The sequence below is a fragment of the Macaca nemestrina genome, chromosome 6 (genome assembly GCF_043159975.1).
Source record: "Macaca nemestrina isolate mMacNem1 chromosome 6, mMacNem.hap1, whole genome shotgun sequence".
Classification (NCBI taxonomy): domain Eukaryota; kingdom Metazoa; phylum Chordata; class Mammalia; order Primates; family Cercopithecidae; genus Macaca; species Macaca nemestrina.
In genome coordinates, this window is record NC_092130.1 from 156411858 (window position 1) to 156434373 (window position 22516).

General features: G+C 34.0%; 1 protein-coding gene across 2 annotated transcripts in view; it reads left to right on the forward strand.

Annotated features, from left to right (window-relative positions):
* The window catches only part of LOC105472980 (cadherin-10), a 164762-nt gene that overhangs the window by 136774 nt on the left and 5472 nt on the right, over positions 1-22516 (forward strand). For both annotated transcript variants that reach the window (XM_011726559.2, XM_011726560.3), the window contains 5 exons: positions 3451-3638; positions 5147-5400; positions 9760-9896; positions 16474-16595; positions 22089-22197. In XM_011726559.2, the coding sequence (XP_011724861.1) occupies positions 3451-3638; positions 5147-5400; positions 9760-9896; positions 16474-16595; positions 22089-22197 (810 nt within the window). The remainder of the gene's footprint in view (positions 1-3450; positions 3639-5146; positions 5401-9759; positions 9897-16473; positions 16596-22088; positions 22198-22516) is intronic.

Here is a 22516-nt window from a genome sequence, read left to right on the forward strand (position 1 = left end):
TTGGCTCTAAAAGAATCTGTACTCTCTAAATGGTGTGTTCAAGTTGTATATATATCTCAATTTCATTATCCATATGTTTGTATTTGTTTTGTTAAATATTCCTCCTATTTAAAATTTTTAATTGAAAGCTTATTAATTGAAAAAATATATTGTGGCTGCATTTCCTGTATGCTCTAGCTTTGAGAATAGATACTAGTAACAATGAAGATTTTAGCAGAAATCAAATTTTATAAGACTTTACACACCAAATGAAATTAAACACTTAACATCAACAATAAGTGCTTTCACTGAGGCAGTGAAATCATTTTTGTATTTTAGAAAGGTCACCTTTGCTAAGGAGTAATAAATTCATTTATTGAGGTGCCACTTGTATAAAATTTAGTATTTAAAGGAAGTTCTTGCAATCAACAGATTAGATTTTATGATGTTCTGTGGTAGAATCATAGTGAACTATATGAAAAGAGTATGTGGTTATGAGGCAGAGTTGTGTGGAAAATCTTTCATAGGGAAGAAAAAAATGTTGAGGTAGGAAAAGTTTGTTGGACAAAACTAAAAGAGACCAAGATAATTGGATGTATTAATTTGAGAGAAACTGACAGGACAGAGGATCTAAATAAATTACGAAGGGTCAGCCTGTGGATATTTTCTTTTAAGTAAAATGGGAATAATCAAAGAGTTTTGAAACTGAGTAAAGCTTAATAACATGAATGTTTTTAAGGAGCAACAGGGCAGCAATGTGGACTAAGAGTGTGTACGAATTGATTTGATTTGGCCAAGCATAGGAGCTAGTAGACTAGGTAGGAAGCTTCTATGCAATATACAATATACAAATAATTTATTTTATTGTATAAGATAATGTACCAATAATGATATGGTGGCTACTACACTCAAATGAACCCTTAGATAAAAATACTAAGTGCCTGTTTACTGTTACATTCTTTTGTTTCGTACGAATAAGTAAGTAGATAATAGAATGCCTGGTGATGACTGGTGATAGGAGAAGTGATTGCGAGCACTATTTTTGATAAGTCTATTTTCAGTTAAGCTATTAGTGAAAGCTCTTGAGGAGGTCCCCGTAGAGCAGACAACTGAAGGAAGAGAACAGGGGAGCCATCAGAATATCCAGGGGACAGGTGTTGCAAGAAGAATCAGCAAAGGCAAAGAGAACCAATAAGATGGTAGCAAAGTAATGAGGTGAGAATTGCTTTCAGTGGTGTGTTACCAGAGATAGAAAAATGAAGGAGGATACAGGCTAAGGCACCAACTGCAGTGTGATGGAAACTGAGTTTTAATGATGCTTCTTAGGAAGTGTCTTCCAACGTGTAGTGTATGTATATGCCCATAGTCATTTGTTAGGGCTGCCACAACAAAGTCTCACAGAATGGGTAGCTTAAACCACACAAATGTATTTTCTCACAGTTCTAGGAACTAGAATCCTAAGAACAAGGTGTCTGCTGGCTCATTTTTTCTGAGACCTCTCTTCTGGGCTTGGCATAGCCCAACAAACAGTCAGCTTTGAACAGTATCATTTTCTCAGATTTGGTAAACTGCATTATGATAACGTGAGGCTAAGGGGAAGGAATTTTATGTGAGAGAAATAGCGTGAGAAATACAGAATTGGTGATATAAGGGCAGGGCACAGTGGCTCATGCCTGTAATCCCAGCACTTTGGGAGGTCGAGGTGAGCAGATCACCTGAGGTCAGGAGTTCGAGACCAGCCTGACCAATATGGTAAAACCCCGTCTCTACTAATAATACAGAAAATAGCCTGCTGTGGTATGGTGCCAGGTGCCTATAGTCCCAGCTACTCGGGAGACTGAGGCACGAGAATCACTTGAACCTGGGAGGCAAGGGTGCAGTGAGCCAAGATCATGTCATAAAACTCCAGCACTCCAACCTGAGTGACAGAGTGAGACTCTATTTAAGAAAAAAAAAAAAAAAAAGAAAGAAAGAAAAGAAAAAAAGAGAGAAAGAAAGAAGAAATAGTGATATAGGATAAGTTTTGACTAGAAAACTTTGAAAAGCCCAGTTTGGTCCGTATCTTTCATGGAAGTGACTAAATTCAAAATGATATAGGAGAGATATATTCAGGCAAGACAGTGACAAGCTAAGAGGTCTGGACTTTATTATGTATATTAAGGAGAATTACTTAAGGTTTATGAGCAAGAAGGTGCTATAATCAGAAGTATACTTGAGGTCGATGAATCCATCAGAAATACGTAGTTTATGACCAGGTGCTGAAACATAAATCTCATTAGCAGTAGAGGTTGTTCATGCTGGAAGTACATCTAAGTACACCAAAAGCATAGATAAATTTTTATTTTGCTCTGGAATGAAGGGGAATTTGTCAGTATTTAGTGTTTTTACTCTGACACTGCGAAGAGCATCTTTATGTTTTTTCCGTAGACTGTCCTTTTTTCCTGCTGTCACAAGTAGAAAAAGGATTCCAACCCATAATGGCTGATTTCATTGGATTTTGTAATGTTCTGCCATGCAGTTGAAATAAGTATGAGTAGTAAATAACTAAATATAGCATAGTCAAAACAACTAAATAGAAACATTCACTGTATATCCTGTGGTTTGTTGTGATTGTGTAAACACACATAAATACATATCTGCACTCAAAACAGACCTATGCAATGAAAAAATACATGCTTGGTTGGTGCAGTGGCTTGCATCTGTAATCCCAGCTACCTACCCAGATATTAAAGTGGGAGGATAGCTTGAGCTCAGACCAGCCTGGGCAACATAGCAAGACACCCATCTCAAAATAAATAAATAAATAAATAAATAAATAAATAAATAAAGAGACAACATGCTAATATTTTTTAACTTTTATTTTAGGTTCAGGGGCACATGTGCAGGTTTGTTACATAGGTAAACTTGTTTCTTCGGGGTTTGTTGTACAGATATATATTTCATAGCCCAGGTAATAGGCCTACTACCCAGTAGTTATTGTTTTTCTGTTCCTCTCCCTCCTCCCACCCTCCAGCCTCAAGTAGGCCCCAGTGTCTGTTGTTCCTCTCTTTGTGTCTGTGAGTTCTCATCATTTAGCTCCCACTTATGAGTAATAACATGTGGTATTTGATTTCCTGTTCCTGCATTCGTGTGTTAAGAATAATGGCCTCCACCTCTATCCATGTTCCTGCAAAAGATATGAACTTGTCTCTCTTTATGAACATATTCATTTTTAAACCAGAATTTCTCTTACTGTTAGGACTTGTTTCTTACTATTCATAATATGCACAGATCAAAGCCCTCAAAGTTCCTAAACCTTAATGTTATCCATATTACATGTATTCATCATTTGTCAACATCTGATTTAGAGTTTAAGATCTATAATATTGCCTCGTATACATTTTGCTTTTGGCTATTCTATTGAGAAATTTCTCTCTCTCTCTCTCTCTCTCTCTCTCTCTCTCTCTCTCTCCTTTTCTTTATACTTTACAGACACTATTCATCTTCGAGTTCTTGAATCCTCCCCAGTTGGCACAGCCATTGGAAGTGTCAAAGCAACTGATGCTGACACTGGGAAAAATGCTGAAGTAGAATACCGAATTATTGATGGTGATGGTACTGATATGTTTGACATCGTGACTGAGAAGGACACACAGGAAGGCATCATAACTGTGAAACAGGTGCAAAGCATTCATATAAATAAGTATCTGTGTGTTTCAGGAGTAGGGATTGCATTATATCCTCTTCACTCATGAATTATCCATTGGGAAATACCACTCTAATATTCCAAAAATGTGATTTATACTGTGTATACATAAGAAAGAAATAAAGCCAAAGAGCTCCTTGAAAATTTTGACCACGTGTTTTGGTTGATTGAGACATGAAACCTGAAATTTTAGAAAATATAAAAGGCAAGTTAATATATGTGTAATCATGTTTCTAAGCCACATTAATAAAAGCACATCATAATCACGTTGTTTTATTTTAAAATGTTTAGTTAATACATAATAATGGCAATATATCATCCTAGTTGGAGGTATAAAAAGTGTGATGCCATCTATCCAGCTGATGAAGCAATAATTAGAGTTACTAATAAAAGAGACAGCATGGATTGGAACATAATTTAATTGTTCACATTTTCCCTTCTGCTGTATAAATGTAAGTTTTCTTCTAACATATGCTCAGTGATACAATCTAAAGGTAACCTGTTTTTTTATTGTAGCAACAGTGCCATCATTATGAGAAAAAAATAAGGCCCATTAAACTTTAGGTCCTAATGAAATGCCATACATAGAGTAACTACATAGGCATTAGTTAATAATTAAACTATCCTGAGATACTTTTGCAAGGTACAAAGTACAAAACCAACTGTTATTAAATGAACAGTGACTATCAAATGGGAAAGCAGCTGTCTTGTCATTTTTTAGACCAGATAGCAGCAGTAATACAAATAGAATCTGTTTCTTTTCGAAACAAAAATAGAAGGTTGAGGGAATCCGAACTAACAAAGTCTTTTATCTGGTAACAAAACATACATTTTAGAATAGGTGAGATATAAAATACTTGATTTTATACTTCTGACAGTTAAACTATATGAATATTTAGGGTATTTAGTTTCATCATGTAACCTATTTACCAAATTACTATCAAAATATTTCTTATTACAGAAGGTTTTTCTTATCTTGAATATTTGATATAACTTGAAAGTTGTATATTAGTCTCCAAGATTTCATAATTCTTTTATAATATCATAAGCCCATTACATTGAATGGAAACATCACGGCATAAATGTGAAAAGGTAACTGCATGTATTTACTTAGAAAAATTGAGCAGTAGCTCACACCTCCACACATGCACATTCACACACAAACACATACAACATCCACCAGCCCATTTTTTGTAATGTTACCACCTATAAGGTAGGTTTCAATATCCATCCCAATTTTTCCAAGGTTTAAACTCTCAAGTTCCTATGTTCCAAAGTATTACTAATTGAATGCATAAAAAGTAAAAGTCGAATCCTAAATGAAACATGAAGATTGTATTATTTGTGTTTGTCTTTTTTTATTTATAATTAATGAACTATGTAAGAGAACTCAACCAAAACTTAAAAATCATATTGTACCTTGGTGGGAGCCTATCATCCAATTTCCCTCGCGCTAATTTGATGATGTATTTTTTTATACAGCCACTTGACTATGAGAGCCGAAGACTTTATACTCTGAAAGTCGAAGCAGAAAATACCCATGTGGATCCCCGTTTTTATTACCTAGGACCATTTAAAGATACTACCATAGTGAAAATCTCTATAGAAGATGTGGATGAACCTCCTATTTTTAGTAGGTCCTCCTATCTGTTTGAAGTTCATGAAGATATTGAAGTTGGCACAATCATTGGGACTGTAATGGCAAGGGACCCAGATTCTATTTCCAGCCCTATTAGGTAAGTGTGCCTTTTAAAAATGAAAACAGCTGAGCTCGGTGGCCCACACCTGTAATCCCAGCACTTTAGGAGGCCGAGGTGGGTGGATCACGAAGTCAGGAGTTCGAGATCAGCCTGGCTGACATAGTGAAACCCCCGTCTCTACTAAAGATACAAAAATTGAGCCGGTCATGGTGGCACACACCTGGAATCCTGGCTACTTGGGAGGTTGAGGCAGGAGATCACTTGAACCTGGGATGCAGAGGTTGCATGAACCGAGATTGTGCCCTTGCGCTCCAGCCTAGGCAACAGGGCATGACTCTTTCTCAAAATAAATAAATAAATAAATAGAAAAACAAAGTATAGTTTAAAATGAGAAAAAAAGAAAAGAAGCGGAGATACATACAGAGATCATGAAATTCTATTTAAAGCATTTATTGCAATGGAAGATACAAGAGTCCTTCTATAAGTTGTATACAAATATGTTGAGCACAGGCATTTCTAGTAAATTGCCTCTGAATGTTTTGGGGGCGTGGCATGCACAAGCTTCATGGTTTTCTTATTTTTATCATGCCCTTTAGATTGAAATCTTGCTTGTTACACCTGCATGTCTCCTTACGGTGTTCGCTGTTCTGATCCCTGGTACAGATCCAGGGTACTATGTCAACTCTGCATTTACAGTACAACCAAACCACTTTATTTGTGCTTTAAAGGTATTAAATAAAATGTAAGGTTGAATGAGAGAAGTTTTAACAGTTATAAAATAGTTTGGATGTGCTGGCTCACACCTGTACTCAGCACTTTGGGAAGCCACGTTGGACAGATTGCTTAAGCTCAGGGATTCGAAACCAGCCTGGGGAACATACTGAGACTCCGTCTCTATTAAAAAATTTAAAAATTAGCCGGGTATGGTGGTGCACACTTATAGTTCCATCTACTCAGGTTAAGATGGGAGGATCACTTAAGCCCAGGAGGTCAAGGCTGCCATGAGCTGCATTCACACCACAGCTCTCCAGTGACAAAGCAATACCCTGTCTCTATGAAAAAAGAAAAAAGTAATTATGATACTGCAGTGTGGGTTATATTATGATGTTAGAAACTCCCCTAATACACAGCCATCAAAGTTGAGAGGATTCTGTTTTGTTTTATGTTTATTTATTTATTCTGCCAATTTTCAAAATATGTGAGAACATTCTAGAAAGGTGAGTCTTTTTTGATTCTTGTTTTCCCTCTTATGACAGCTTAAAAACATATGAAATGTCATAAACTCCTGAAAATGAAAAAAAAAATCACTGTTTTAATGACACTTGTTCTATTACTTTAAAGAAATACGTATATCGACATACACTATTCAGTATGAAAATGAACGCTTATTATAATCCATTAGTCCATCCTGTATTTTGGATTTCATTTGTTTTCTAAATCTCTGCGGGCTAATTTTGCTTGCCCATTTTCTATGTGAACCAGTCAAGTATGAGTTCAGATGGTTATTGTTCACTTTCTGAGTGCACGCTTATCTTTCTCCTACACATGCCACAGCGCATTCAGGAAACTTCTAATTTTATGTGCCACATGACTTGAACCAGATAAAAATTCTATAGGGTCTGCCATATCTTCAAGTGAAATCATGTATTTTATGAATATCTATGTTACTTTTTATTTATATAATTTCACATAAATATGTTTTCTTATATTCACACACAGCATCACAGGTTACATATTGGCAGAAGAAACCTGTACATGCCACATGATGTTCCCATAAATGCCTCTTTCCCAGTTCATTTACCAACATCTAAATTGCTGCATTCCTTCTGTTTTTTTGTTTTTGTTTTTGTTTTTTCCTTTGAAGGTTTTATATAACCAATACACAGGCCTAATTTTCTTCATTAAATACTTACCAAGCATTTTCTTGGCAGAGATTCTAAGGTTTAGCAAGCTGTCTTCTGTGTTTCAGATTTAAAATGGACTTTACAAAATAAAATATAATATTGTTAGTTAAATGTCTATTAAGTGGCATACTTAAATTGTAATATCAAGCTATTTCTCCACACAATGAAATAGAATTTAAATCCTCCTATAGACATATAATTATTATATGTCAAAATATACCTGTGGATATTTAAAATAAAATAAAATGGTTAATAAGGATGCAAGTCTAAAGACTAGGAGGAAATAATCCTCTTATGAATATTATTATACATATATTCCTGTTATGTATATTATATTATGTATATGTATATTATAGTCCTCTTAGGTATAATATTACACATATTATAGTAAAAATAATAACTCCTTTGGTTATCAATGACAGAGAGTATGCCATTAAAGTTGCTGTACACTTTGACTTTATACTTATTTGATGTAGAAAATTTAATGAATATTCGTGGATATAATTCTTTGGTTCGAATATATATATTCAAAAAAATAGAATAGCCTTACTAATGCAATATGTCATTATGGGAAGGATCATACTTGACATGCTATAAATTGTGTCATATCTTGTGAATGTTAATACAGTATTCAAAGGGATTTTCTTAAAATGTGTGTTCTGGAAGTTATTTTAGAAAGGAAAATGAAAGTTAACACACATAACTTTCCAATACAGAATTGCAAACTATATACTTTGAATCATATTTGCAAAAGAACTATGATCTCTGTGTATCTGCAAGATAATGTCACATAATGTTTCAAATTTTGTCATTACTTCTTCATTCTGAACTACAAGAAATAATTAAGAAAGAACACACATGAAGTGGATTTAGCAAAATCAGTGATGCATGACAGCAGAGGCTTTTATTGATTTATATATTTCAACTTTATGTCATATTTCTACAGAAATAAGGAACCTTATTATTTGCCAAAATGCCAGATAATTAGGTCATTCTCTCTTTCATTTAACAAATATTTGTGGATCACCATATCAAATATTAACATGTTTCTTAAGGAGTTCTCCGTCTATTAGAAAAGAAGACTCACAATGAGAATCAAATATTATTCATTGAGTGCCTAGTAGAGTTTGATGCTTGGTGTTTTCATGCTTTATTGTCTGTTTGAGATGTTATATGAAATGAATTCCTAATACAACGTGGTAAATGGAAAGATGGTGGTACAGCTGCTTTATGAGTGAAGGGGGGATAAATAGCTTCTACTTTACATCATCGTGAGGGGCTACAATGAAGAAGTGAAATTTATGTTAGATCTCTCAGTAATAAAATAATTATTCCAAGTGGAGAGACACAACGATTTTCTTAATATGTGAATGTTAGATATGTAGTTTGATAAAGATAATGAGATTTATTTAAACTACATCAACCAGAATGTTAAATCTAGTTTTAGGCTTTAAAATGACACACAGCACACCATGCTTGCTATCAAATTGCAGGATAGTTTGCTGATATTTTTTAAATGCATATAGATGTTATTTGATACAGATATATTAAAAACTCTTATCCCAAACTTTACTTTTCTTTTTCTTTTTCTTTTTCTTTTTTTCTTTTTTTTTTTTTTTTTTTTTTTGATGGAGTCTCGCTCTGTCACTCAGGCTGGAGTGCAGTGGCGTGCATTCTTGGCTCAGTGCAACCTCTGCCTCCCGGGTTCAAGCAACTCTCCTGCTTCAGCCTCCCGAGTAGCTGGGACTACAGGCGTCTGCCACCACACCCAGCTAATTTTTGTATTTTTATTAGAGATGGAATTTTACCATATTGGTCAGGCTGGTGTTGAACTCCTGACCTTGTAATCCACCTACCTGGGCCTCCCAAAGTACTGGGATTATAGGCGTGAGCCCCCGTGCCCGGCCATCCAAACTTTTCTATTTTTTAAATATTTTGCATTAAAAGCAATATGTATAATAATGATACAAATAACTAGGAAATTGAAGCTGCATGAATGTCATACCATGAAGCTACTAAACACCATAAGAAGTTGATAGTCTATTACTTTGATGAAACTAACATTGTCTTCAATTTTCTAAGAACACATAGCTTCTGGGAATAATCTTTTGCAATAAATCTTTGTATTATTCTTCAGTAGAACTTCCAATAACCAAATAATGTCTGTTGGCAATGTAACTGCCTGTAATTCCAACTGTTTTGTGACCAAATATATCAAAATCAGTTGAATGAATATGACAACAGACAATAATTTAAATAACACAAGCATTCAGGAGAATAGCATTTGAATGCAGAGCAAAGTACCAATTTATGCCTTGAGGAGAAGGTATGTGTGCAACTATGAAAAGTCATTCAAACAATCTACATTCTGGGTCAGCACTGTGTTCTTTCCTGTAATTATCAGTGATTTGTGTGTCTTTGCATTTCACTGTTTTTTCCTGCAAACTATTAATAATGCTACCCTGTATTTTTTCTTGCCCTCCATGTTCAGATTTTCCTTGGATCGCCATACTGACCTTGACAGAATCTTTAACATTCATTCAGGAAATGGATCTCTTTATACTTCAAAACCTCTTGACCGAGAACTATCTCAGTGGCATAATCTTACTGTTATTGCTGCTGAAATCAGTAAGATGAATTTTATGTATCTAACATATATCTAGATGTTTATGTTTATATATTTTAAGTATTTTAACATATTTTATAGGTTTTATTTTATATTAGAAATAATTCATTCTCATTGGACAGATGAATTGTAATTTTCTCAGCACTTATACTTTTTTTTTTTTTAATATTTCCTACATCGATACATAGAGGGATACCTATACTTATTGGTAGAGGATGCAAAAATTTTATTTCTGCCTTCTTGGAGTTTTTGGCTGAGCCTCAAAATAATATTGACATAAAACAGATTAACCGGCCGGGCACGGTGGCTCACGCCTGTCATCCCAGCACTTTGGGAGGCTGAGGCGGGCAGATCACGAGGTCAGGAGATCGAGACCATCCTGGCTAACACGGTGAAACCCCATCTCTACTAAAAATACCAAAAAAAAAAAAAAAAAAATTAGCCGGGCGCAGTGACGGGCGCCTGTAGTCCCAGCTACTCCGGAGACTGAGGTAGGAGAATGGTGTGAACCCGGGAGGCGGAGCTTGAGGTGAGCAGAGATCGCGCCACTGCACTCCAGCCTGGGTGACAGAGCGAGACTCCCTCTCAAAAAAAGAAAAATACCAACCAAACAAACAGACAAACAAAAAACAAATTAATAGGAGAAAAGCATTTAATATAAATTTTACGTGACACAGGAGCTCTCATAAAGAAATAAAGACCCAATGAAGTGGCAAAACTGTAATGTTTTTATACTAGGATGATAAAGAGAGGCAATTGTGAAAAAGTAATTAAATGTATATGCAGAGCATAAATAAAGATACAAATTATGTTAATAAAATCTGAATCTGTTTGTATGGAATTTTCTTGGCCTCACTTCCCATTTTTGATGATAAGAATGTTACTTCTCTTCTGGTATAGAGAGGACATCTTCTATATGGGGGTTTTATCTCCTGCTTTCAGGAAGAAAAGGGGAGGAGCAGAACACCCTTTTTACATCTGCTGTTTTTCGTGGTTTGTTTTGTTTTGTTTTGTTTTGAGTACCTTTAACTCAAAATAATCTGTATGCCAAAATGGCATATTTTGCCACCTTTCCATATATGTAAATGTATATTTAATATTAACTAATAAAAATGAGCTTGAATTATAGACTAAAGATATTATGATTTGTGGAAAAATTAAAAGTATTAAATTTGTCACTCGCACACTAATAATTAGGATCTATGCTAAATGCTGGGTATATATAATGCAATTTAATCTTATCAACAAACATGTAGGTAGATATTACAACTTCTCTTTTACAGATGAGGAATCCCAGGTATATATTGTTAATCAGAGTTCACATTAATCATATATGTCAGGTGTCATTCTAAAAAAAAAAAAAAAAAAGATTTTCTCTTAATATTTTTATTAACCTTTAACAGAGAAGGTACTAAGGCTATGGGAACTTTAGTAACTGGTCCAAAGTTATAATGTCAGAGTTAGCACAACTGAGATTTAAAACCATGTCATTTCTAGATTCATTACTTAATTCCACAGCTAATTTACAAAATTGTATTCACTAAAACCTGACAGATTCAAGCCACATTTGCCTCTAAAAGTGAAAGTTCTTGCCCATACTAGGACAATTCATGGGGCCCATTGTAGAATGAAAATGGCAGGTGCTTGTTAAAAGTAAATTAAGAAATGTAAGATGCAGCATTAAAACAAGTGTGAGTCTCTTCTAAGGGTAAGGCCCTGTGGAACTGCTTGGATCACATGCCCATGAAGCCAGCCCTACCAGCACATGTACATGCAAACCTGTTCAGATTTTCTAATTCCCATGTTGTGATGTATGTGGTGTAGAGCAACTCTTGAACTGTTTTTAAAATAAGCACTAATTAGGGATGGAATCGTTTTTAAAAATTAAGCCCATAAATTTTAGATCTGTAATACTAAGCTGAATCCACAAACATGTATCAACTTCAAGTTATTTATATGAAGTAACTGCTACAGGCTTTGGAAGGCAAAGCCTTCATTGGATGAGGCCGAATCACCAAGTGTCCCAGAGCAATTGAATTAGGCTAGACAGGTCATCAGCGATGAACTCAAAGCTTCAGGACAAAGCAAGAGATTTAGTGTCTTGCTTACATCTACCCCTGAAATACAGATTAATCTCAAATGGTCCATTTTTTTTTCCATTGTGAGATATAAATATCTGTTCATATCCCCTTGTTCTCTCCATATAATTGCTATATATGACATATAAAAGCTAAATACCCTGTGAATTTAGCTTTTGATTTTAAGGCTAACTAAATACTTCCAAGTTTTTCTTTTAAAGAAAGTTTTTATTTCTATATCTGTATCCACATCCCCATAGTTAGATGTACCTAACATGATACAATCTGGTCATGTCAGAATCATAATTGTGCTCTCTGCTTGATTCAATATCCTTATTCAAGCCTAGTGAACAAGGAACTGCATTTTCCCTTTCAGATATTTTGTGAGATTTAACTTCTAAAGCTAGTTGAAGTAATTACAATGCTGTAAAAAGCTAAGCCAATTGCTTCTTTTTTTAAAGGACTGAATCTTTTTTTTTTTTGTCCTCAAATAAAATCAATCTGTAGAACAACTGCCAAAAATGCATACCTGCCAAACCACAAAATCAGGATCCCATTATTCTGTTCTGGGCATTAAATGCAATGAGGATGAGAGCGAAACAACGTGTAAGGATTTTTTTCTACTAGATTTTAAACACTGGCTTTACAGTCAGTGTGTCATACATCACACCCTCAACAGGACAGAATGGTGTTCAAATGTACTTCTTACCAATACGTTTTTGGCTTGACTTCTAATCATTTAAGTCTACATTCCATACAAATATATCACATCGTATGGCAGGTACCACTCCAGGTAATTATGTAGTGCATCATATCATGGAATAACTCCTCTTTTTCTTCTTCAAAAATATTTTAAAATGTCATGCGGAGAATAAAACATCTAAAATTAAGGTCACAATCAATGACTTAATAATAAACTTGGGATTTTAGGGCATATTTGTTAGAGAAACCAAAGAACTCCTCTCACTACATGTGAAAATTTGACTATAATCATTGCAGTACATTCTGAGGACAATAGAACTAAGTTTATGACTAAAGAACTCCATTATCTACACCATAGTTCTTATTCATAGAAATTCTTACCCAAAGCAGGTAAAACAGTTATATTTTTCGAATGCCTGTGATTTCTAGATAATTATTTAAACTTTCTCCATCTGGAGGCATGAAAAAGCCTGTGGATGCATAGTCATGGCTTCACCATAGGACATACATTTTAAGATCCTTTATTGCTGATCCATTCTTGCTACAGTAGTGTTTCCCTGAAGAACTTTGAGAGAAACTCAGGTGGTAAATATATGCCAACTGCTATTCAGTTTGATTCTTCCTTGGAACACTTTATACTTTTATTTATACATAAGCGACAACGTCTGCCAGCAAAAAAAGATTAGTGTAAGCACTGTTTTTTGAATAGGTGGCTCCAGGCTCGATGCTTTACAAAGCACATTCATCCCTGTGGATTTCGATTTTGATTTTAAGAGCCTTGAGTTATTTGTAAAGATCCTGGAGAATCTCTATATTGTGTTAGGGAAGTGGCTGACGACGCAATTTTTTAGATATGAAACTTTTGTCTCTCCTGGCTCCTGTGGCATCATTAGAAAGTGAATTGTTAGCAACAAGGGTTCTTTATATGTCAAGACTTTATATTGAAAGGAAATATTTTGCTACTCACTATATAATTAGGTTAAAGAGCACATTCCAGAAAATATGGAAGAAGCATACCTTCCCACTTTTCTCCATAGCAACAAGTAGATAGCAAAAGGTCCATTTGTAGAGAACACCATGACTCTGGGTATTAGCAAATGGTCTGGCATAGAGGAAGCGGAAAATAATGAGACAGCATTTTTCTCCTTTTTTTTTTTTTTTCTCCTCTCTCCACTTCTTCCCAAATGCACACCTCTTCAGACTCACATGGATGGTAGGAAGGCTAATTAATGTGTTTTTATTAGATAGATACTTTATGTGGAAAAAGTACAAGTTTTTAAGTAACATGAGAAAATGAAGAAGATATGATAATAAAGATGATGGTAATGATTATAGTCAATGCATATTGAGTCCTGATCATTAAACTGATACTTTGATAAGAAACTTTCATGCACTAACTCCAATTTTCTTTTCTTTTCTTTTTTTTTTTTTTTTTTTTTTTTTTTTTTTTTGAGACGGAATCTCACTCTGTCGCCCAGGCTGGAGTGCAGTGACGCGATCTCGGCTCACTGCAAGTTCCGCCTCCCGGGTTCCCGCCATTCTCCTGCCTCAGCCTCCCGAGTAGCTGGGACTACAGGGACCCGCCACCATGCCCGGCTAATTTTTTATGTTTTTGTTAGAGGCGGGGTTTCACCGTGTTAGCCCGGATGGTCTCGATCTCCTGACCTTGTGATCCGCCCGCCTTGGCCTCCCAAAGTGCTGGGATTACAGGCGTGAGCCCCCGCGCCCGGCCGCATTAACTCCTAATTTTACAAGTAACTCTGTGAGATTAGAGGTTCTACTTTGATTTATGCTGAGTAAACCAGGACATTGAATACGTGGAGTAAATTGGCCAAAGTAATGTAACAAATGAGTGGTGAACTTGTGAATCAAAGCAGCAGCTATGTTAGACTCCACGGTCTGAACTCTAAACCTCCTGGTACACTAACAAGTGGATAATATGCAACAATATATTAGCAAATATGAAGTTAGAACCTGACAACTGAATAATGTGAGTTCAGTAGACTGCAGTAAGACTTAAATAAATAGTGAATAAAGGATGCATTTTAAATTTTCTCTGCAAAGAGGGATAAATACACTTCAATTCTGTCTGCCTTTCTTTATTCTCTCTCAACCTTGTAAATACATCCCTGCTAAGTAGTCTGTTCTTATATATCATTTTTTAAAGTGTTAATTTTAATATTGGAGTAACATTCAATTATATGGACAGAACAAGGGGATATAAATTATTTTTAGTAGTAATATACTTCCTGTTTGTATGTGACAGTATATTTTACCTTTTTATCTGAAAATTATTTAGATTACCTTAAGACGTCAAATCAATTTTACAGGGCTAAATGATATCCACAGCTGATGTTGGTTGAGACCATTTAATAAGGTTGCCACTGTCCCCTAGCTATTCTGCTATTGTTTTGTTTTGTTTTCTGCTAATTATAGTCTTTATTGCATTATATTGCTCTTCAGCTTCACTTTTCCAAAATTTACACAGAAGTTTAACTGTATCCAAAGACTGAGATATTGACATCATAAAACCTGATGAATATAAACTGAATTTAAAATGTAAACACATTCTCAGCTAGCATAAGTGACTAGAAAAATCTATAATAGAAAAAAATGCAATTATAACCAATACAGGGTTGTTACTCAAAGCTAAGCTAAATAAAGAGGCATTTATATTTTTATTAATTTACATATCAAAACAAGTTTGAAAATGCATCTTTTTTTTTTTTTTTTTTTTTTTTTTTTTTTTTTTTTTTTGAGATGGAGTCTCATTCTGTGGCCCTTGCTGGAATGCAGTGGCACAATCTCGGCTCACTGCAACTTCTGCCTCCTGGGCTCAAGTGATCCCCCTGCCTCAGCCTCCCAAGTAGCTGAGATTACAGGCTCTTGTCACAACACGTGGCTATTTTTTGTATTTTTTTTTTTTTTTATAGAGATAGGGTTTCACCATGGTGGCCAGGCTGGTCTTGAACTCCTGACCTCAAGTGATGCACCTGTCTCAGCCTCCCAAAATGCTGGGATTACAGCCGTGAGCTATCGTGACCAGCCAGAAATGCATCTTTTTATGTGAGAACTTTGATGCTGTTGATTTCAGCATTTGTTGCAAAAGGTATGATTAGTATGCTATGTCTTACTACTGAGCTAATTTGTGACAATAGATTGTAATGCAAAATGGAGCTAGATTGTGGAGATGGTACCAGCAATAACTATATTAATAAAATATTTGAATCTTCATATTTCATCATAAATTTTTCAAGTAGTTTGTAAAGTAAGTACCCATATAATAAAATTTTCAAACAGAAATTTGAGAGCAGTGTTGAAATACACTTTGGTGATAAAACTAGTCACAAACGTAGGTTTTATGACAGTTACCACTTACGAGCAAATGACCTTGGATAAATTACCAATTTATTTAAAACTATTTCTTCATCCAAAAAAATATAGGTAAAAATTAAATGGTACAATGAAGTATAACAAGGATTTAATAAATAAGTGTTCTTATTTTATGTATTTGGACAATAAGGACACAAATATAGTGTGAACTCAATTATACTGGCTTGTACTTTTAACATGATTTCCAAAATAATAATAGTACCCTTGTGCCCAATGATAACTGAATCCATGACTACTTAATTAGGCTCTGCAGTAATTTTCTTTATTGCATTTGCTCATTATGTTAGTAGAATGATTGCAATGCTTATTTGTATGTGAGCACTTCATATCCACAAGATGCCTATATAAATTAACTTTGATGCAAAAATTTGTCTTCCTAAACAATATTTTTCTTCCCCTTTTCTAGACAATCCCAAAGAGACAACACGCGTCGCTGTTTTTGTGAGAATTTTGGATGTTAATGACAATGCCCCACAGTTTGCTGTGTTCTATGACACTTTTGTATGTGAAAATGCCAGACCAGGGCAGGTAAGCACCTACAGGATTAAAACTATGGAAAGATTTTAACTGTGTGCGAAATATTTTGTTTTCAAAATCCTGAGAGGAAAGAATACACAGAGATGGAGACATTCGTATACAGTCCCGATAGCATTTTTAAAAACCGTAACTGATGTTTTTAAAGGTGAAAGTGTTTTTAAAAGCCGTATACCAGGTTTCATATTTCCTTTGTAAAATTCTAATGCTGAAATAAAATTTTATTGTTGCCACAAAAGTCAAAATATAAGAAGGAATAACTACTTTCAAAACTTTCAAAAACAAAGACAAGCAAACCCCTAAGACCCCCTGCTGCGTCATTAAGTAAATACTGATACCTGCTAGACAGATGAGAGATGAATGCTGTGGAAAACCAGAGACAAATGTACGGGAGCAGCAGAATATTTAATAACTATTCTGATGTGTGCAGATATGGTTTTGCATCAGGGCAGCAGAATTTGCTCCTTAGACTTACACATTGCATGTCATCATTACAGCAACGTATGAAGTGCTTAATGACTTGATTTTAGTACTTTAAAACATTTTTTCTGCGTCAGCTTTGTTCATAATTCTGTAAGTCTTTTCCTCAGTGGACTCGTTTTGTTGATTGAAAAGCTCCAGTGTATATGGCTGAAAGAGAATGCTCTTAATTGGTTTGAGTGCTATCTTCACAGAAGGAAGCTGCGTGGTGTAAATAATAATTGGGAATCAAATGTGTTTTATTAAAAAAAGGAACCATCATGAAATTGTATTATGTTTTGACATTATTTGATGCTCTTTATAAACATCAATGTCATTGTTACATTTTTATGCAAATTATATTGTGGAATAATTCAAATTCTTTCTTTTGAAGATTCTAACAAGAATTCAATAGCCTGTCTGTTGTCTGAATATGGCAAAATTGCTGCGATTTGATTCATTTTTTTTTTACTTGAAAATGTTATGGAAATGTTTAATTTGGAATATTTAAATGACTTAGCTGCTTCCCACTTACTACTTAATGAAACAGTGCACGCCCTGAAAATACCATTCCAAATCATCCTCTGCTTGGCAGGCTCAGCATGATATACGCTGAAGTCTTTTCTCTAAGAGATAAATTAGCCACTTTGCTACTGCTGCATACATTGCTCCCTCTATGGTTATTCTATTTGATTTTCAAAAGATATCTTTTCAGAGCATTCAAGTCATTATAAATACTGATTTACAAATGTATTCAAAATATACAAAATGGAAAGGATGTTTGTTTATTTTCCTTCTGCCGATTTTCTATTTAACTATAACTGGCTCACAACGTCCCCATACCTTTTGGACATTTAAAAAACAGCTGGCATATTGAAGGAAAATAATCAAATAAAAGATGATTTCAATATAAAGGGAATTAGCCTGTCTTGACCCACCTGATAGGAAGAGGATGATTAATATTTTTTTGTCGAATTGGCTGCCTGTGCAATAGCCTTCCATACAGGCAAATTCTAATAACACCAGTTTGTTAGATGTCACTTTGGTCTCACAGGCTGAAAAATGCCTTGGTTAAACTAAACTGTGATATATTAAGGATTGAAATTCTAGGTGATGACATCCTAGCAGGCAAAATCAAAGTGGTAATTTGATAAAATTCTTGTTCAGAGCCTTTTTAAAATTAATTTGTTAGTTCTGACTCCCCTTCTCCTAAGGAAGCAGAAGAATGTCACAGTTTCAAGGTGTGCTTTAGTTTCTTATGGTGTATCTCAGTCCACCCAACACTCCTCTGAATTAACTGCTCCTTAAGAGTAGCACTTAAGAGTGACACCGACATGGAAAATAATCCATTCATTTGGTTGTGGACAAAATGAGGTGACAAATAAAACTAATAGCCATTCCCTGCTCTTGCCTATTTTCTGATCTAAGGGTAGAATTTCTCCTTGGAAATGTTGCAACTTTTAACTGATGTAATATTAGTAGTCTCCTCCTGTGCCTGAACTAGGCGGCTTGACCCTTCACCTTTTCCATCTCCGAGAGAGTCAGAGGACCTCAGCAAAAGAGAGGATAGAGGGCTGGCTCTTTTTGTTTTTCATTCTATCTTGTCTCACTCATGCCTACTCCTGGAGTCAATAAAATATATTTTAAGTAAATAAAACACATTTGAATAATTTTAATCTTCATGGCAAGAATGTAATACCACAGGTTTCCCAAGATGACCCTCTAGGGAGAGATGCTGCTTACATTTCCCTTCAATAGTATCTACGTGACTTATCAAACCACATGTCAACTAACAACAGATACCAAACCAAATGGCAACTAAGCCTTTAAGAAACCAAAAATATCCCATTACATATTTTCCATAGAAAAAGCTAAAACATATTAAAACTTAACCAGTTTTCTAACTTTAAATATCTTAAAACCCATTCATTGTTCCAGACAACATAATAATATGATCACTGAAGCATTCCTCAAGTTGATTTAAGATTATTTTAGAACAGCCCAGTGAAAACAGAAATCAACTCTATGCTTATTACTTCCCTAACAACTGAAAAGGGTACAACGGTGCTTTTTTTTTTTTTTTTTTTTTTTTTGAGAAGGAAGCTGTCTGTTGCCAGACTGGGGTGCGGTGAGTGGCATGATCTCAGCTCACTGCAACCTCCACCTCCTGGATTCGGTTCAAGCGATTCTCCTGACTCAGCCTCCCAAGTAGCTGGTACTACAGGCACATGCCACCATGCCTGCCTGATTTTTTTTGTATTTTAGTAGAGACAGGGTTTCACCATGTTGGCCAGGATGGTCTCGATCTCCTGACCTTGTGATCCGCCCACCTTGGCCTCCCAAAGTGCTGAGATTACAGGCATGAGCCACGGCACCCAGCCAAAAGGGTGCATTTTACCAGCACAAAGAAAATGTTCTCAATAACAGAAACTCCAAGGCTTCCCACAGAAAATGCTAAAACATATTAAAACTTAACCAGTTTTCTAACTTTAAATATTTAAAACCCATTCATTGTTCCAGACATTAAATATCTTAAAACCCATTCATTGTTCCAGACACCATAATAATATGATCACTGAAACATTCCTCAAGTTGATTTAAGATTATTTTAGAATAATCCAGTGAAAATAGAAATCAATTATATTGTTGCTAAGGAGATAAAATGTAAATGACTCATCTGTGTACTTTTCTTCATATGCTCAAAATAAATACTGGAAATCACTAGTTTCTGTTTGTTTGTTTCTTAATTGTGGAAAACTCTTTTATTGGAAATGGATCAAATGAGTTTGTCTCCAGGACAAAAAAAGACAGTGGATGCTTACAGAAAGAGCCAGTGAAAATAATTGTACCTCCTTGTTGCCAAGTTCTGATATCTGTTACCAGTCTTTGTGGCATATTTACCAAAACAAAAGCATTGTGATTTTTAATATACGGTTGAAGATTGAGAGGTAAATTCAGGATATGAAGAAGTTGAACACTAGAAGTAATGTCTTAAAGAGAAAAAAAAAAACCTTTTATCTTGTAAAGGATATAAGTGCCTGCATCTGCAATAGCGATGTCTTAAGGTCATAAAAATATATTGTAATGTAATATAGATTCTGTAACATATGATTTTGTTTGTATCATCTCTATGAGTTTGACTTACCCCTTTTGTAATATTCAACGAAAATGTATAAATTAACTACTGATCTTTAAATCAATAGTGCTATAATATTTGATTAAAATAGCACATTTTAATTAAAGATTTTAATGTTAATTTTTAAAGTTTCTGATAGATATAGGTAAAGATGTCGCCATTTGTTTTTTGAACTGCATTATTTTGATCCATAAAAATAAATTGAAATTATACTTTGTAAGTTTATTTTGAGGGAAAATATACAGTTGGAAATGTATATTTATTTTGAGACGTTTGAGTTTCCATTTTCAAAGGCCATTAGCCCTATTTTTACATTTCCATCACTTTTTGTGTCTGTATGTGAATGTTAAAATATTAATCTTAATGACTAAGGATTTGTAGTAGTCTACTGTCTTTTTTGATGTTATTCCATTTATGTCATTTTTTCCTCTTCAATATATTCTTATAAATCATTATTTGAAAACGAAATCCTTAAGATAACAAATCAGTCAAGAAATGTTTTTTCACGGAATTGACACATCTTAAGTAGTATTAGTTAATAATATTTTGACTTTATTAATTTTAATAGATTTATATTCTTGCTTTTTTATAATTCTCGCTTATATTTAATTTTAAGTTACAATTAAAATTTAGTCAAATAATTATGTTGCTATGTTTTTAAAATGTACTTTTGAAATAATTAAAAGTTTTAAATGATGTTTTTCTTGCTGCTTATTTCTAGGCAATAAATATAAATCTTCATGTCCAATTATATTTCTTGTATCCTATTGAAATAAATGGTTAGGGTTGTAATTAAACAGGCTACTACCACAAATACATCACATTTTCATTGCTCTAAGACATTTTAAAAGAAAAGTAATCTAATACAGATAGTTGTAATAATTTCTTTATTTCTTGTAATTTTTACATAATATTTTTAACTTGAAATCACTTGTTAAACCAACAAAACATCAGCAACAAATATTTTAACCCAACATCCACATAACATTGAGTTAATGCAGTAGAAAGTGTATTCCTTTTGGTTAAGCATTAATTTGACTATATAGGCATCAGTGTACATATTTAACAACTTTTGAGGCTGTCTTCAAAATTAAAATATGTAAAACATATACAAATCGTATTATAAATATAAATTAAAGAACAAAAGGAATACAGATGCAAAAAAACCCCACATATTACATATACATATACATCTTACATTCATATTTGTATATTAATCATATATGTCCAAAGCAGTGATCTGATTATGTATTGGAGCTAAATTGTCTACTTTGCTACCATATAGCTTCTTATGTTTTCTCTTACCGTAAAATCAATCAGAGTTTACCCTTTTCAAATAATCCCCACGTAATATACATATGTTGAATTTTTAAAATACAATTTTATTGAAAATGTAACTTAATTGAACTCGGACTGTCAAAGTTTCTAATAATGTTTAAGACTCTGTTAAAAAGTTACATATAACATTACCTATAAAATCTCTACATTCCTCGATCATTTTTCATTTTATTTTTGGGGAGAAACAAAGCATAGTCACAATAATTTCCTAAATTTTTCTGACATTAGAAAAATTCTTCCAGATCAATGTGTAAATGCGTATAAAATAATCTCATTTTAAGTGCTATATCTAAATTAACAAAACCCCAAATAATATATTTTTGTTTACCATCTTGAAGTAAAGGGTATGATCCAAAAGAGAGAGAGATGAGAGAGGGAGAGATTATTAAAATCAAAGTAATAATAAAAAGATAGTTTAACTCAAGGATACATTCACAAGAAATGAAAGTCAATTATTTTGAACAACTTTAGACAAAATGAAGATCTTTAAAAAGTGTAGATTATACCCATGGATAAGAGATATATTGATGAGATATATTTTTCTTTTTCTGCAGCTAATACAGACTATAAGTGCTGTAGACAAAGATGACCCTTTAGGTGGACAGAAATTTTTTTTCAGTTTAGCTGCTGTCAATCCAAACTTCACAGTACAGGATAATGAAGGTAAGTTTTAGAACTTGTTCACTATGACCTATGATGATATTAACAGGAAATGTCCCTAATGTAATCATTGCAATATATATGCCATGTCAATTTATTGATCTGAGTTATACGATTTTGTTTTAATCAAGTATTTAATGACATATTTAGTAAACCCTTATTTGGCAATGTGTACTCTCTTCAATTTTAAAATACTAAAATATGTGAAAGAGGTCTCTTTATGGATGTTAAGGAAATGATTGAGTCTTGATAAGTTTAGAAAGGCTGGAAATAATTCTTACAACTATAATATAGGACACATAGGGTAGAGAAATGAATGATT